Source organism: Pongo abelii, chromosome 1 (assembly GCF_028885655.2).
Source record: "Pongo abelii isolate AG06213 chromosome 1, NHGRI_mPonAbe1-v2.0_pri, whole genome shotgun sequence".
NCBI classification, from domain to species: Eukaryota; Metazoa; Chordata; class Mammalia; order Primates; family Hominidae; genus Pongo; species Pongo abelii.
Window position 1 is genome coordinate 200,784,860 of NC_071985.2, and position 17,005 is coordinate 200,801,864.

The window sequence follows — 17,005 nt, forward strand, 5'->3', positions numbered from 1 at the left end:
TCTACTAAAATACAAAAAATTAGCTGGGCGTGGCTGCATGCACCTGTAGTCCCAGCTACTCAGGAAGCTGAGGCAGGAGAATTGCTTGAACCCAGGAGGAGGAAGTTGCAGTGAGCTGAGATTGCGCCACTGCACCCCAGCCTGGGCGACGAAGCAAGACTCCGTCTCAAAGAAAAGGCAGTCACAGGACACAAGGAATAAAACGGAATTACTGAACTATTACCATGTACCAGCAGTGTTCTCATTATTTTCACCCACATTCAGTGATTTAACCCTCATCTCCATCCTGTGAGATATAGCTATTGTTAGCTTCACTTTATAAGTAACAAAGCCAACACTGGCTGGGCGCGTTGGACTCTGAATTCAGGTCCAACCAATTTAATGGGACTGTTAGAAATGTTAATGTACGCCAGGTGCGGTGGCTCACACCTGTAATCCCAGCACTTTGGGAGGCAGAGGCAGGCAGATTGCCTGAACCCAGGAGTTCAAGACCAGCCTGGGTAACATAGCAAGACCCTGTCTCTACAAAAAGAAAAGAGAAAAAGCAGCAGCCAAAGCTTAGAGGGGTTATGTGCCTAGTTTGGAGTCACACACAGCTAGCTGGGAATCTAATCTGGGTCTGTCGAACTCCAAAGCCCTTCCTCTTTCTTCTTACTCAGCTCTCTCCCTCTGGTTATCTTTAGGCCTTGGATTACCTATGTGAATGTTTCTCTGCTTGTAAATACCACTTGGTCTGTGACCTTACTCTAAGCATAAATGGAGGGACTAGAAGAATTAGACTAACAAATACGTTCAGCTCCTAAACACCCTCAAGTTAGTATAGATTTCAGAATCAGAAGACTTGGATTTCGGACACATTAGTCTTTCTGAATGTATTTTCCCTTCTCTCTTCTACCTGCCTCACAAGATTATCACAAGGATCAAATAAGACTGTTGGGAAAAACTCCCTTGATCCTACTTTTTTGGATTCAGGTGTCCTGTGCCCTGTTCTAGACCTTATCTCACTAGGTCTTGTTCGATTTTGCAGGTTGTACATCCTGGAGACCTGAAGAATTCTGTTGAAGTCGCACTGAACAAGTTGCTGGATCCAATCCGGGAAAAGTTTAATACCCCTGCCCTGAAAAAACTGGCCAGCGCTGCCTACCCAGATCCCTCGAAGCAGAGTAAGGCCAGCCGGAGAGGGGCCGACATCATCAGGAGAGAGAGCTTGTCAATGAGCCTTGGAAAAATGCCTGTCTTAAATTGAGGGCACAACAACCCATGGGGTCTGAAGTGCAGGAATGTCACATCCTACTGGCTCCTAGAATGGAACTTGAGTCATTTTGATTTGGGTTTGGTTAACACCAGGAAGTGATCACATCCTTTTGTACCAGCATTGCTGAGAGCTGCTGGTGTAAGATGTATACTTTGGTCCTTCTAGTCTGTTTGTTAAATCTGCCTCTTCATTAAAGATAGTGACCGGGGCCAGACACAGTGGCTCACACCTGTAATCTTAACACTTTGGAAGGCTGAGGCAGATGGATCACTTGAGCCCGAAAGTTAGAAACCAAAACCCAGTCTCTACCCCCAAAAAAAAAAAAAAAAAAAAAATTTAGCCAGGCATAGTAGCACATGCCTATAGTCGCAGCTACTTGGGAGGCTGAGGTGAGAGGATCACCTGAGCATGGGGAAGTTGAGACTGCAGTGAGCCATGATCGCACCACTGCACTCCAGCCTGGGCAACAGAGTGAGACTCTATGTCTCAAAAAAAGAAAAATGATAGAAATTAGATTAGACCTATTATACCCAACCGATATATAGGGTATCGATAGTCTCTTATACAGCTGTTGGGCAGAGCCTGCAGAGCTTAGAGAAGCTTATCTTTAGATTCTCCCAGTTTCCTTCTATGTGCATGGGCCTGGCTCTTAGATGGCCATCCACTTATGCATAATGCTGAGATATTGGCATTGATAGCTTTGTGCGACCCTGCCAGAAAAAAACTCAGTAACTCAGTAAAATTTTTTTTTTTTTTTTTCTAAAAGAGACAGAGTCTGGCTCTGTTGCCCAGGCTGGTCTTGAAGTCCTGGGCTTAAGCAGTCCTCCCGCCTCAGCCTCCCAAAGTGCTAGAATTACAGGTGTGAGCCACCACAGCTGGCCAAGACTCAGTAAATTCTATGTGGAATGCATGAATGGAAATACCTAAAGGAGGCAAAGCTACTACTGCTCCCTCCCCGCTAGTCTAATAATTGAGGGAGAGAACAGATGAAAATCAGGTATGTCATGTCTGAAAGGTTGCCAACCCAGTAACTCAGTGTTTAGACTCGGGATTCTACACTAAATCTTACCTAATCTCAGTGTCTTCACGTGGTGGGATCAGCAGCTGACCTGCCAGAGGGAAGAATTCTACCTCATGGGGTTCTTCTCATTCCCAGAGCCAATGGCCAAAGGCCCTGCCAAGAATTCAGAACCAGAGGAGGTCATCCCATCCCGGCTGGATATCCGTGTGGGGAAAATCATCACTGTGGAGAAGGTACTCATTTTCCACCACATCTCAGAGAGGCAGATTGGGGTCAGGTTTGTCTGTTTCCATGCGGAGGAAACGTGGCCTGGAGATGGGAAGTAACATCCTGAGGTCATATTGCAAGTCAGAGTGCAGGTGTCTAATTCCAGGCATCAGGCTTTCTGTTGCGATTGTTGCCTGTGGACATTACACAACCAAACACAGCCAGGAACTCAGCATGGGGGACGGATGTTAGTCAGAGGGAACTTGTTTATCTGTTAAATCTGGTCTGATAGACTCACCTGATCCCTGTCAGCTTGTCTGGACTAGCTACAGGCCTTATCTTGGAAGACCATTTTGCCCCCTTCAGAAAGTGGTGGAGGGAAGAAGACTTCCTTTTTCCCAGAGACAGAAGGTTATGCACCCAGTGGCCTGGGACCATTGTTCTGGGCTTTTTTTCCCTTCGACATTGATTTGCTTCTCACTGTGTACCCCAACCACCAAAACCACCCTGAGATCAATGCTGGTGCTCCTGCATCAGATGGCAAGGCCAGCAATTGTCCCCCTCCCATCTCCCAGCCCACCTAGGACCTGTCTGGTGCAGCACATGCACCATAATGGTAGCCATCTAGACAGTCTGGGTTGTTTAATCTCTATTAGAGATCCTTCCACCTCTTAGCACAAGCATCTAGGTCCATTTTACTCAAATCTGGCCTCACTTGAGAGCAGAATATACCATCAGAGCCCATTCTCCTGTCTGCTGTCTGGGACCTGGAAAGAAAATTAGCTCTAAGGGGTCTTTCCGGGGGCCTCTGTAAGGAGTGGATGCTCCTTTCTGGAATCCAAGAGTTCACCAGGCTGCTTCTCTAATGGACGATGATCCTCTTCCTCCTGACGTCTCTCCCTGGCAGCACCCAGACGCAGACAGCCTGTATGTGGAGAAGATTGACGTGGGGGAAGCTGAACCACGGACTGTGGTGAGCGGCCTGGTACAGTTCGTGCCCAAGGAGGAACTGCAGGACAGGCTGGTAGTGGTGCTGTGCAACCTGAAACCCCAGAAGATGAGAGGAGTCGAGTCCCAAGGCATGCTTCTGTGTGCTTCTATGTGAGTGAGGACTTGGGGTGGGGCACAAGACCTGGGGAGGCCAGGAAGAGTGGGGAATCAACCCATATGATGACCTTCCACACACCAGGTGGAAGCTCTGAGAACACGTGCCTCTTCCTCGCTGATGCCGAAAGTTGATGCATGAAGGACTTATTGTACAAGTACTGTGAATGAAGCATTTTACCTACAGTTAATTTTGTTAAAATAGAAATGGAGGGCTCAAACCAGTACATGCCCAAGTCTTACTACTAGTAAGGAGTGGGGCAGGGATTCAAATCCCAGTTTTGATGTCTATAAAGTCCTCGCTATGTTATTTTATACTTCCTCCCCTAGAAACACAGATTTTGGTATCTCTCTTGACACACAATTTTGGTATAGCCTGGGTTAATCTAACCCTGGTGACATGCAGGGATGTAGCAAGATAAGAGGACTTCCTGGGGCTCTGGTACTGAGGATGCCCTAAATTCCATCAGGGCCCCTGTGTAAATGCCCGGATTGCTTTGGCCTCCACAGTCACTGGAACCCATCCATAGCCTCACTCTTCCTTTGTCCTGTGTGTCTTCCCAGAGAAGGGATAAACCGCCAGGTTGAACCTCTGGACCCTCCGGCAGGCTCTGCTCCTGGTGAGCGCGTGTTTGTGAAGGGCTATGAAAAGGGCCAACCAGATGAGGAGCTCAAGCCCAAGAAGAAAGTCTTCGAGAAGTTGCAGGTAAAAAGCTATAATTGTTCCCTTTCTTGGCTGGGCTGCCTGGACTGTGTCCCCAGACTGTCCTGTTACTGAAGCCATAGCTGCCCCTCTCTGTTGGGACTTCCTGCATTTGAGCCCGTCTCTTCCTCCTTCTTTCCAGACCTTTCTGAATTCAAGGTGCCTGAGGAGCATGGGGGTCTTAGGACCTTGCATTACATCTCCAACAGATCATTTGAGGCCCTGTGTCAGGGACTTCAGACATTTCTTCATTTGATCTTCAGTCTGTGATAGGAGATTATCCCCATTTTACCTGGCAGGATACCTGACAAGACCACATAGGGTCACCAGAAATGATGAGGGCAGGGCCAGGCGCGGTGGCTCATGCCTGTAATCACAGCACTTTGGGAGACCAAGGCAGGCAGATCACCTGAGGTCAGGAGTTCAAGACCAGCCTGGCCAACATGGTGAAACCCTGTCTCTACTAAAAATACAAAAAATTAGCCAGGTGTGGTGGTGGGCGCCTGTAATCCCAGCTACTCCAGAGGCTGAGGCAGGAGAATCGCTTGAACCCAGGAGGCGGAGGTTGCAATGAGCCAACATCACGCCATTGCATTCCAGCCTGGGCAACAAGAGTGAAACTCCGTCTCAAAAAAAAAAAAGAAAAGAAAAGAAATGATGAGGCCAGGATCGGCCGGGCATGGTGGCTCACACCTGTAATCCCAGCACTTTGGGAGGCTGAGACAGGCAGATCATGAGGTCAGGAGATTGAGAGCATCCTGGCTAACACAGTGAAACCCCATCTCTACTAAAAATAGAAAAAAATTAGTTGGGCGTGGTGGCGGACGCCTGTAGTCCCAGCTACTCGGGAGGTTGAGACAAGAATGGCATGAACCTGGGAGGCGGAGCTTGCAGTGAGCCAAGATCGTGCCAGCCTGGGCAACAGGCTGGGCAACAGAGTAAGACTCTGTCTCAAAAAAAAAAAAAAAGAAAAGAAAAGAAAAAAAGAGTAAGATTCTGTCTCAAAAAAAAAAAAAGAAAGAAAGAATGATGAGGCCAGGATCAAAACCTTCCCAGGGTCCCTCCTGCCCACCTTGAGTTTAGAGCACTCATTGTCTCCTTGCCTTCTGGACAATGAAAATCTGGCAGTGATCCCTGAATTCATTCACTCATTCATTTAACAAATACCGAGTCCATAATACAGGTGTCAGGCAGTATTCCGGGTGCTTGGGCTACCTCAACGAATAAAGCAGCAGGAGTTGACTCTTTCTAATTAACACCGTGTTTCTTCAGTGAGATAGATGAGTGCTTCCGGAGGATCCTGAGAGTCATTTCTACTCTCCATCCTCTTGCATGAGGCCATTTGCTTTGCCCACTCCCTCCTTTCCTGGTTTTCTAGGCTGACTTTGTGGATCTCTTTTTTCTGGCTATAAAATAAATTTTCATGGTAGAAAACATCTAAAATATAGGAGAAAAACAAAAAAAAACACAATATCCTAGTCCTGCCACCTAGAGATATTAAAGAATGTTATTAGTGATTATTTCCTTCTGGTCTTTTGCTATGCTTGGAGTGATAATACGTTTACAGTTTAAGTCATACTAAATGATGTTTATTAATTAGAAACAGGGTCTCGCTCTGTCACCCAAGCTGGATTACAGTGGTGCCATCATAGCTCCCTGTAACCTCAAGCCTGTAAACCTCCTGGACTCAAGTGATTCTCCCGCCTAGGCCTTGCAAAGCACTGGAATTATAGGCATGAGCTACTATACCTGGCCATGATTTTTATTTTATTTATTTATTTATTTATTTATTTTTCCAAGATGGAGTCTTGCTCTGTCACCCAAGCTAGAGTGAGTGCAGTGGCACAATCTCAGCTCACTGCAACCTCTGCCTCCCAGGTTCAAGCAATTCTCCTGCCTCAGCCTCCTGAGTAGCTGGGATTACAGGTGCCTGCGACCACGTCCAGCTGATTTTTGTATTTTTATTAGAGATGGGGTTTCACCATGTTGGCCAGGCTGGTCTTAAGCTCCTGACCTCATGATCCACCTACCTGGGCCTCCCAAAGTGCTGGGATTACAGGTGTGAGCCACTGCGCCGAGCCTCCTGGCCGTGATTTCTTTCACACCTGTAATCCCAGCACTTTGGGAGGCCGAGGCAGGCAGATCCTGAGGGTGGGAGTTCGAGACCAGCCTGACCAACATGGAGAAACCCCGTCTCTACTAAAAATACAAAATTAGCCAGGCACGGTGGCATATGCCTGTAATCCCAGCTACTTAAGACGCTTAGGCAGGAGAATCGCTTGAACCTGGGAGGTGGAGGTTGCAGTGAGCCAAGATCACACTATTGCACTCCAGCCTAGGCAATAGGAGCAAAACTCCATCTCAAAAAAAAAAAAAAAATTTGAGGGGTTGCACTGTATAGTATTCTACCATAATTATCAAAATCTAACTAAGCTCTTTTTTTTTTTTTTTTTTTTTTGAGACAGAGTCTCACTGTGTCACCCAGGCTGGAGTGTGGTGGCGCGATCTCGGCTCGCCGCAACCTCCGCCTCTCAGGTTCAAGTGATTCTCCTGCCTCAGCCTTCTGAGTAGCTGGGACTACAGGCACCCCACCACCACGCCCAGCTACTTTTTTGTAATTTTAGTAGAGACAGGGTTTCACTGCGTTAGCCAGGATGGTCTCGATCTGCTGACCTCGTGATCCGCCCACCTCGGCCTCCCAAAATGCTGGGATTACAAGTGTGAGCCACCATGTCCGGCAATCTAACTAAACTCTTATTAGACATTGAGGTTGTTCGGTTTTTCACTGTTAGAATGATGGGACAGATGTCTTGGTGCATAGGCCTTTGCACTTAGGTTTATTTTCTTAAACTAACTCCCTGAAATGAACTTACTTGAGTCAAAAGATGAATGTGAAAGCTTTTGACAAACATCTCTTAGAAAAGCTGAGCCAGCTTACCCTACTGGTATATAAGAGTTTTCAGGCTGGGCGCGGTGGCTCACGCCTGTAATCCCAACACTTTGGGAGGCCGAGGCCGAGGCAGGTGGATCACTGGAGGTTGGGAGTTCAAGACCAGCCTGACCACCATGGAGAAACCCCGTGTCTACTAAAAGTATAAAATTAGCCGGGCCGTGGTGGTGCATGCCTGTAGTGCCAGCTACTCGGGAGGCTCAGGCAGGAGAATCACTTGAACCTGGGAGGCAGAGGTTGCGGTGAGCCAAGATCACGCCATTGCACTCCAGTCTGGGCAACAAGAGCAAAACTCTGCCCCCCCCCCCCAAAAAAAAAAAAAAGAAAGCTTTTTCTTGCAGTCCCCACCACCATCATTAAAATCTCTTTTATCTATCTTGTCCAGGCTGACTTTAAAATTTCTGAGGAGTGCATCGCACAGTGGAAGCAAACCAACTTCATGACCAAGCTGGGCTCCATTTCCTGTAAATCGCTGAAAGGGGGGAACATTAGCTAGCCAGCCCAGCATCTTCCTCCCTTCTTCCACCACTGAGTCATCTGCTGTCTCTTCAGTCTGCTCCAGCCATCACCCATTTACACATCTCTCAGGACACGGAAGCAGCGGGTTTGGACTCTTTATTCGGTGCAGAACTCAGCAAGGGGCAGCTTACCCTCCCCAGAACCCAGGATCATCCTGTCTGGCTGCAGTGAGAGACCAACCCCTAACAAGGGCTGGGCCGCAGCAGGGAGTCCAGCCCTACCTTCTTCCCTTGGCAGCTGGAGAAATCTGGTTTCAATATAACTCATTTAAAAATTTATGCCACAGTCTTGTAATTGGAAAAATACTGGTGCCCAGGTTTTCTTGGAGTTACCCAAGCAGCTGCGCCTCTAGCTGGGATCTAGTACCTGGACTAGGCTAATTACAGCTTCTCCCCAACAGGAAACTGTGGGATTTGAAAAGGAAAGGGAAGGGAAAACAGAGAACCTAGTGGTCTACCAAGTGGTTGGCAACTTTCCCAACGTCTGCTTACTCTGAGGCTTGGCACTGGGGGGCAGGGCCTGCCCCAGGGCTCCTGGAATTTCCCTTGATCCAGCTAGGCTGGGACACTCCCTAAACCAGCTGCGTGTTGTTAGCATCAGGCAGAATGAATGGCAGAGTGATTCTGTCTTCAGAGAGTGTGGGGTACTTCTCCATAAGGCATCTCAGTCAAATCCCCATCACTGTCATAAATTCAAATAAAATGTCTGAACAAGGGTGTCTGGATGCGAGCTGGACCATCTCAGGAGAGAACACAAATGTGAGGCAGCTGCTGGCCCCTCACCTAGTCTGGGGTTCCTTTACCCTGTAATGGGGGGTGGGAGGTATAAGATGGACAAGACACCTTGACAGTCCCTTTGGCAGTACTAGGCAGAAGAGGCCATACTTGGGTCCAATGTGTGCAGCAGGCAAAACATTTTCCCTTCTAAATGTGGACCCAGACCACTGCCCTGTCTCCCCCACATTAAGAAGCAGTAGCCACAGCCAAGTTTCAATCATTTAATTAACACCTTTAAATGAAACACAGTTTTCTTCATGTGTCTCACTCAGGCTTCAGGGCAGAGGGATTTTTTGTTTAGACATAGCAAAGACTCAAAAATTTAAAGAAATATATATATGTATATATATACTTCTAACATTTTATGGAAATTAAAAATCAAGAGGCTTTTGGTCTCTCCATTTACTCTAGGTCAAGCTCATTTACCCCAGAGGACAAAGAAGGGTTGCCTCTTCTAGACCCTCTTCTCCTTTGTCCTCTGTCCCACCCAGCAGGGAAACAAGCTCAGAAGATCCTAACAGGATAAAGAGTTCCAGTAACGTTGGAGGAGGGAGAGGGAAAGAGAAGTCAGGTTCTCTCCCACCTCCAGCCATTCCCAGGTTGCTGCCAGGGCCTGGTTTCATGCAGCTTTGACCCAGTCCTGGATCCTAGGGGGTAGGGTAGATCAGGAGCTCTGAGCAGAACAGTGCTCACCTATTATCCTCTTTCCCCAACTCAGTGGGCAGGTGCAGCGTACACCCAGCAGCACTCTCCACTGCCCACAGGCAAGGGAAGAATATTGATTGATTAGCTACGAGGAGAAGACGGTAGTGACTAGTGGAAAACACCCTGGAGAGGGCCAGAGGAACCTGGCTCTCACCACATCCCCTCTGTTCCCAGCCTTGGTGAGGGGGCGGGGAGGTCATGTCAACCTCTCTCCTTGGTGGCGAAGCTAAAAGCAAGGTTCCTTGCCAGACTCAAGCCCAAGTCACTGTTAAGGAAAGAGGATCAAGAAAGAAGGGGTGGCCCTGGGGGGCAGCCACGCTGCTGTGGACCCACAGGAGCCAATGGGGAAGCCAGCTTGCCTAGACAGGTGGCACAGGCTGAAAATAGGTTAACATTCCCGGAGAGTGCAGTGAGAGAGGCTGATACCTAGGGGACCACCACCCAGCCTGCCCTAGGAGCACTGGGTGCCCCTCACTGACTAGGGAAGACTTGAGTAAAATGCACCTGTGGCTTCCCATCCTTGTCACTCAGCGTTAGCCGCCCCCAGTGGAACCACCTGTGCTGAAAGGCAGCTGCAGAAAGGACATGCACCGAAACGAGTAGAGAGAAAGGTCAGAGAATGAAGTGTGGAGGGCCAGGCCTGGGCCCACTGCTCAAGGAAGCTCTCCCCCTCCAGATGCTCCCATCCATCCACCTCCTCAGTGCTTGCTCAGCCCAAAGGCTCCTGCCTCTGAAGTGCTGGGGGCCCACCCACCCCAGTGTGGTCAAGGAGGCAAGGGGCAGGTGCTTGACAATGCCAAGTGCCCCGAGATGACTCTACTGCTCACCCATTTCTTTGGGCCCTGGCAGTCTCCTACTTGTCCCCAGCATGGAGCACCTGGCAGAACTGGAAGGCAGGAGGGTGGTTGGTGAGTTGAGGCACAGGAAGGCCAATCCCCTCTGCACCTTTTGTGCTTTGGAATTCCACAGCCCCACCCCTGCCCCCAGCCTAAAGAAGCCTGTGGGAACACAATGACTTGGCCACCTTCAGGAACCAAGAGGAGTAAACTGGATTGGGCAGGAGGGCACAGACTGGTCCCAAGCTATGGGCTGACTGCCAGGGATGGATTCTGCTGCCATGTAAACAGGCCCTTGGAATGCAACTTCCTGGGCCCTGGAGGATGGCCATGCAGCCACTTTTCAAAAGTGCTTTGATTCTGGACTATAGTATGTGCATGGTTTGGACATGAAAAAAAAATTAAACTCAGGTGAGGTGTCCTGCTCCCAACTCTGCGGCCTCAGGGCCAGCAGGGGGCGCAGCCACCCTCTCCTGCCAGCTACCTCCTTCAAGATGAGGCTAAGGCCAAGACTGAAGCGGCAACTGCCGGAGGTGAACCCATTCGGGAAAAGGCATGAGCGCGGGATGATTCGGAGGACAGGAGCAACACCAGGCTTGCATAAGTATCGAAGGCCGTGGAGGTTAAGGCTGCAGGCGCCCTCTCTATTAGGTTGTGTCTGCTGTATCCTCTCGTCCTTGGAGCTGCTCGGGTCCCTGAGATTGTGTTTCTGGGATGGGTCAGCAGTGCCAGTGAGGTGCCTGGTGGTCAGGCCAGCTCTTTCTGTGAGTCTGGAGGAGAAAAATAAGGGACACTTAGCAAGGGGCCTCCTGGCTTGGTTCTGGCAGTAGGAGCCCAACAAGGCACACCGTCACCCAACCTTCTTACCCCTTTGACTTACTGACCATGCCTGCAGCACTGGGCTGGACACCCTACAAATGTTCCAACACTATAATGTAGGTGTCACTGCCCCACACTTTACAATGTAGCTAGGAAGGGTAGGGAAAGAGGCAAAGTTGGAATTCAAACACAGTAGGCCTGACACTCACACACCATTCTCCTCCTCTGGGGCCCAGCAAGGGCCTTCCCAGCTTGCCCTTCCCAGGCATTCTCAGACCAGAAAAATTAAAGATCCAAGAGCAAATCCCCCATGGCGGGACTTCAGATTCCTACTTCTCATCATCAGCAACGGAACCTCACCCTAGCACTGCCCACTGTACCTGAGCCTGGGAGGCCCATCTTCTCCTCTGGGCCCACCAGCTGCAGGACACCTCCATTCTCCGCCAGCTCCCTCTTAGTCCTGTCCGGGGTGTGAGGGAGCCCATTGGTGGGAGGAGCAGTAAGGGGCTCAGCTCGAGGGTAACTGGGGGAGGCGGGTGGGGGGACTCCCACAGATGGCTTGCGGGCCACAGGCGGGGGAGCCTTAGGTGACTTCTTTGGGGCTTGGGGTGGCCGCTGCTCTGAGATGCTCCGGAGTTCTGCCACCAGATTCCGCTGGAGGTCAGCCTGGGTCTCAGGGGACACGGGCCGCTCCAGCTGCAGCTTCCTAGTGCCCTTGCAGAAAATGAAGCTGGCCGTTGAGGCAGGGGACTGGGGAGGCCGTGGCTCTGCCTCAGGCGGTCCATTGGGCTGGGCACTTGAGAGGCCTTCGCTGGCAGCCAGGCTGCAGGCCTTGAGTCGGACGGCAGCATGGAGCCCTGAGGAGGGGGCAGGCACTGGGCTGGCCCGCCCTGACAGGGCCCTTCGTAGTGGTTTCTGGGGGGCCGATGGCCCCAGTGCTGGGGTGGGAGCCCCTCCTGGAGCACCCACGGAGCGTAGCCGCACCATCTGCAGGAGCGAGGGCGTGACCAGCGGCACACCTATGTCCTCCCTGGGAGGCCCGCTGCCCTTGCTACAGGCCACCGGTTCCTTCTGAGGGAGCTTGGCCACATGCCCTGGGGCGGAACTAGCAGGAGCTAGGGCTGGCGGAGCTGGAGGAGGGTCTGGGCTACCCAGGGGCTGAATCTGCAAAGCAGTAGCTGAGGAGGACAAAGCAGCTGGGGAGCTGACAAGCTCTGGGGAGCCTAAAGGGCCTGCAGGCTCAGGGCTGGCCACAGAGAAAAAGGCCTCCTCTGGTGGGGGGAAGTCAGCCATGGACAGGTCCTGCTCCTCAGGGGCAGGGGGTGGGGGCGGGGGCCAGTTGGGATCTTGGAGGGGCTCCTCAGCAGTATCTGGGGCAGATGGTGCCTCCACAACCACCTCTGGCTTCTTAGTGGGTGGTGGGGGTGGATGATAAGATGGGGGTGGGGATGGTGGGGGTGACTGGTCTTTGGAGATGACAGGAGACTCCTGCAGTGGAGTCAAGGTTGTCTGGGGAGTGGGAGGGGACTGAGGATTGGCATCAGTGGTAGAAACAGGCCCAGGAACCACAGCAGGGGTGGCTAGAGCAGGGGCAGCTGGGTTAGGGCTCCTGGGCTTGGAGGGAGGTGGGGAGAAGGGGGCAGGCACCTTGGGGTGAGGAGGTATGACAAACCTGTCACCCAGAGGGATCAACATCTGTGGCCCAGAGCGGTCTGAGGGGGCTGGGTCAGAGGAGGAGGAACATAAAGACGTGAGGGAAGAGGAGACGGAGGCCCCAGGGGAGCGAAGGGACGTGACACGCTCTGGTTTAGGGGGCTGGGCCTTGCCTGGGGAAGCAGGGGGACCTGCCAGGCCCTTGGGAGGGAGGGTGGGAGTACCACTTTGGCTCGAGTATCCACTGGAGGGCGAAAGTGTCCGTTCTGGGGAGCGTGGGGGGCGCCGGGAACCACCCGGAGACAAGCCAGGTACCCAGCTGTTGGCTGGGTTGGGTGGACAGGGTGCTGCCCCCACCCCTTCTGAGCCACCAGTGGTGGGTGGCCGAGGCAGCTGGGGCTGCTGCTTACGCTCAGGCTTAGGGGGCAACCCTAAACGCCCATCAGGCACTGCTAAGCCCCGCTGATGGAGGGAGTGGGTCCGGCGGGGAGGGGGTGGAGGCCGCTTCAGCTTACGTAGGGACACACTCCGGCCAGACAACTGCCCACTGCTCCGAATGCTGAGTGTGTCTGAGGCCTCAGCAGTGCTGCCCCCACTGGGGGAGCCCCTCCCACTGCCTCCCTGGGGAGGGGGTGCCACGCTATTGCTAGCCGTAGAGCTCTCCGGCTGGCCCTCAGAGCCACCCTTAGAGGATAGGGTGGAACCGTCAGACACAATGGTGTCGGAGGATTGAGAGTGGCTCCAGGTGTCACTGGAGGAGGATGGGTGGCGGCTGCGGGGCTGTGGGCTGGAGACGGAGGAGAAGCGCCCCAGCGAGCGGACGGAGGCTGGGCTGGCCGAGTGCAGGCTGCAGCGGCTTAGTGTGCGCAGGCTGCAGCGGCCCAGGGCCACCACGTCCACTGTGGGTGGCAGCACAGCATGTGGAATCAACTTCGACAGGTAGGTGGCCTGTGGGGAGATGGACATGGCCGGGCTCAGGGGCTCTGCAGGCCCTGCCCCTCCTGTCAATCCAGGCACTGCTAGGGACATGGGCCGGGTCAATGGTGTGGGCCGGGCGCCCGTGGACCGGCCAACAAAGGTGTCATCCCGGTAGATGCGGTCAATGTGGCGCTGCAGCATGGCCTCTGTCTCAGCGCCAGCCTCCGCCTCCGCCTCCAGCGCCTGCAGGGACACCCGGGCCCCCATCCCTGAGGTGCCTCGGGGGCGGCCGTCCACTGTGGGGATGCGTACAGCATCCCGTGCACCAGGAGCCCGGGGTGTGCCTGGTGCCTCACGCTCATTCCGCAGGCCTGGAAGGGACAGGGAGGAGGTCGGGTCAGCAGAGAGGGGATGACCAAGGCTCCCCACCCACCCCACCACTGCCCTCCTAACCCAGGCCTCACCAAGCTCCTTCTGCACATGCTGCGGGAGTCCCAGCACGGTGCTCCGCCGCTCCCGCCGACGCCGCCCTGACTTTCCAGATTTGGGAAATGAGTCATGGGGTCGGAAGGTGGAACCTGGGGGCCAGTCGTAGGAGAAAAACTGTTAGAGCAAAGGACTCAGGGCACATTCTGCAGGGCACTACTTTTGTAATAAGAGCTCTGCGAGAAATGGTTTCCACAGTCAAGTAGGTATGGGCAAGGCTAGGTTAAACAAAGCTAGAGGTTCTTTTCTGTAAGACTTCTGGAAGGCTACTAAGTCAATGATGGTAATTTCCCTTTAGTGACAGCTTATTATTTAGTAAACATATTATTATGTGTTAGTCGTCATGCTAAACATTTGGCATTCATTCCAATAGGATACTTATCCTCATTTTTATAGAACATCAAACAGAAGTTCAGAGAGGTTAAGGGTTTTCCCAAGGTCACACAGCTGGCACGTAGTTACACCAGGCCTCCAACAGTTAAGATTTTCTAACTCTTTTTTTTTTTGTTTTGAGATGGAGTCTCACACTGTTGACCAGGCTGGAGTGCAGTGGCGCCATCTTGGCTCACTGCAAGCTCCACCTCCCAGGTTCACGCCATTCTCCTGCCTCAGCCTCCCGAGTAGCTGGGACTACAGGCACCCGCCACCAGGCAAGGCTAATTTTTTGTATTTTTAGTAGAGACGGGGTTTCACCGTGTTAGCCAGGATGGTCTGGATCTCCTGACGTCGTGACCTGCCCACCTCGACCTCCCAAAGTGCTGGGATTACAGGCGTGAGCCACCGCACCCGGCCGCCAAGATTTTCTAACTCTTAACTGCTTTATAGTTAGTGTGTATCATGAACGTGCAAGAGGACACAGGGTACCATGTTTCCCGAATTCATTGAATCAGAGAGCCTGGCAAAACACTGGATAAGGAGGAAAAGAAGCTACAGATGCTGGGACCCAATGGTGCCCACCGTCCCTCTCCCCTGCCCATGAATCCACCTTTGCGCTGGATCATCTCCGAGCGGATGGAGAGCGCGTCCTCTGCTGTGGAGCTCTCAGCCACGTAGGATGTGGTCTGGCTGCAGAAGGAGATGTTGTCTTCATCCGGCCCCGTCCGGGAGGACTATCAGGGTAGAAGGAGATCTGGGTGGGGCTGCCTCCTCAAGGCTCCCCATTGGAACTTTTTTTTTTGAGACAAATCCAGCTCAGGCTGGAGTGCAGTAGCGAAATCTTGGCTCACCGCAACCTCCGCCTCCCAAGTTCAAGCGATTATCCTGCCTCAGCCTCTCAAGCAGCTGGGATTATAGGTACCTCCCACCATGCCTGGCTAATTTTTGTATTTTTGGTAGAGACAGGGTTTCACCACTTTGGCCAGGCTGGTCTTGAAATCCTGACCTCAAGTGATCTGCCCACCTCGGCGTTCCAAAGTGCTTGGGGTTACAGGTGTAAGCCACCTCGCCCAGCCTCCCACTCGAACTTTTGAGTCACAGATCCCCTCCAGCATCACCTAGCACTGAGCAACCCTGGACTGGCCCTCAGGGGTCATTTCGTGTAGCCCTTTGTGATAAAGAAACTGAGACCCAGAAATGTTCCAAGACATCCTTGCCAGGGGTCAAGCAGGTAGAGAAGAGTCAGGACTGAGCTGGAGGCAGGGCTCACCTGGATACTCTGGGTGTCTCCATGGTCCCAGCCACCCTTGTTCAGTTTCTGTTTCTCTGGAAGACACCAGAAGGGTTTGTTGGGTTAGGCCCCTGACCTTGAGAGCTAACAGTGCAGCACTGGAAGGAGAGGGGAGGGGAGTGGAGAGGAAGCTTACCTTGGTGTTGTAGGGAGCGGAGCCCCTCCTGGGCCTGAGTGTGCAGCTCTTCCAGGTGGGGGGGTCGCCCACTGGGAAAGAAGACGTTGTCCTGGTGCTCATCCACTGCAGACCCTGGCCCCTGGCCGGGCCCTACACTTAGATGTTTGTCATTCTCAGCCTTGGCAGAGCCTAGTAGGAGGGAGGAGGAAGGGAAATGAGGCAAAGGCATCTGGGCCCTGCAGGTGCACAGGTCCCACGGCAAGAGCACTCATGGTCCCCAGACTACACAAGGCCCTTGCATATATAAGCAATGCCCCCTTCCCCGAGTCTGGACACATAACCCACGGTTCTGGAGTAAACACTCAACACACACAGCCCCCATATACACAAACTACACCCAAGTGTACAGAAATCTGAGTACCCACACCACACAAAGGGCCCCATACGAGGCACCACACACAGGGCACACAGGTACACAGGTCTACTGTGTATGTACACAGCACCCACAGATGTCATTCATGTATATAAACAAAGGGCATCAGAGTATAAACACATACAGGTACACACACCGAGCACACCCAGCCCGCATGTAAACACACAACACCCACAGTCCCTGCTCTGTATATACACAAACAGTAACCAAGTATACACACGACTGTGTACTCACACGTCACTCAGGGCCCCACAAAAGACATCCCGAGTATACACATAGCCCATAGCAAATACATTGCTCTCGCCTCCATACCCAAAACCCCACTTCACAGGAAAACAAACCACTCTTTTCATGCCACCACTTGACCGAGGTCCAGGAAGAAGATACCATGGGAAATCAGGAAGGAGTGGGAGCTGGCATGAGTTACAGCCAGATTCCCAGAAAATCCTAGGGGGGATGCAGACCAGGGAGATGGCCTCCTGGGTCTCCTACTCACCCATGTGGCTGCCCCTTAGTGGAAGGATAGGCAGGGCAGGGGAGAAGAAAGACCCAGGCCTCTCCACCCGCCCAAGGGAGCTCCAGTCTCTCTTGGGGAAATAGTCCCAGGTATCCCCCTCTCCCGGAGGCCCTGGCCCTGGCCCTGGCCCCTGTTGCAGAGCCAGGGATCCATTACAAAGGATCCTGTTACAAGCCCCGCCTGTGGAGGGGCTGGCCATCTAATCCTGGGGATGGGGGGCTGTGTCAGCACTTTGCAGCCCCAGCCCCCCTTTAAATGAAACCCACAACATAAGCAAAAGCGCTGGAAGGGTCATGTGACCTTGAGTAACACCTTATAA

At 52.5% G+C, this 17,005-nt stretch overlaps 2 protein-coding genes across 5 annotated transcripts in view; one reads left to right on the plus strand and one right to left on the minus strand.

The window, feature by feature from the left end:
* YARS1 (tyrosyl-tRNA synthetase 1) overlaps positions 1-8,474 on the plus strand; it is a 40,605-nt gene extending 32,131 nt beyond the window's left edge. The window contains 5 exon segments of one of the 2 annotated variants that reach the window (NM_001132584.2): positions 1,028-1,163; positions 2,412-2,509; positions 3,391-3,584; positions 4,152-4,293; positions 7,626-8,474. In NM_001132584.2, coding sequence (NP_001126056.1) covers positions 1,028-1,163; positions 2,412-2,509; positions 3,391-3,584; positions 4,152-4,293; positions 7,626-7,736 — 681 coding nt within the window. In that variant the 3' untranslated portion in view covers positions 7,737-8,474. 2 annotated transcript variants of the gene reach the window in all.
* A 268-nt stretch (positions 8,475-8,742) lies between these two features.
* NHSL3 (NHS like 3) overlaps positions 8,743-17,005 on the minus strand; it is a 33,979-nt gene continuing 25,716 nt past the window's right edge. For all 3 annotated transcript variants that reach the window (XM_003775747.5, XM_054538264.2, XM_024248769.3), the window contains exons 2-7: positions 15,755-15,925; positions 15,598-15,653; positions 14,938-15,061; positions 13,931-14,044; positions 11,276-13,837; positions 8,743-10,846 (exon numbers count right to left, since the gene is read on the minus strand). In XM_003775747.5, the coding sequence (XP_003775795.3) occupies positions 10,824-10,846; positions 11,276-13,837; positions 13,931-14,044; positions 14,938-15,061; positions 15,598-15,653; positions 15,755-15,925 (3,050 nt within the window). In that variant the 3' untranslated portion in view covers positions 8,743-10,823. The remainder of the gene's footprint in view (positions 10,847-11,275; positions 13,838-13,930; positions 14,045-14,937; positions 15,062-15,597; positions 15,654-15,754; positions 15,926-17,005) is intronic.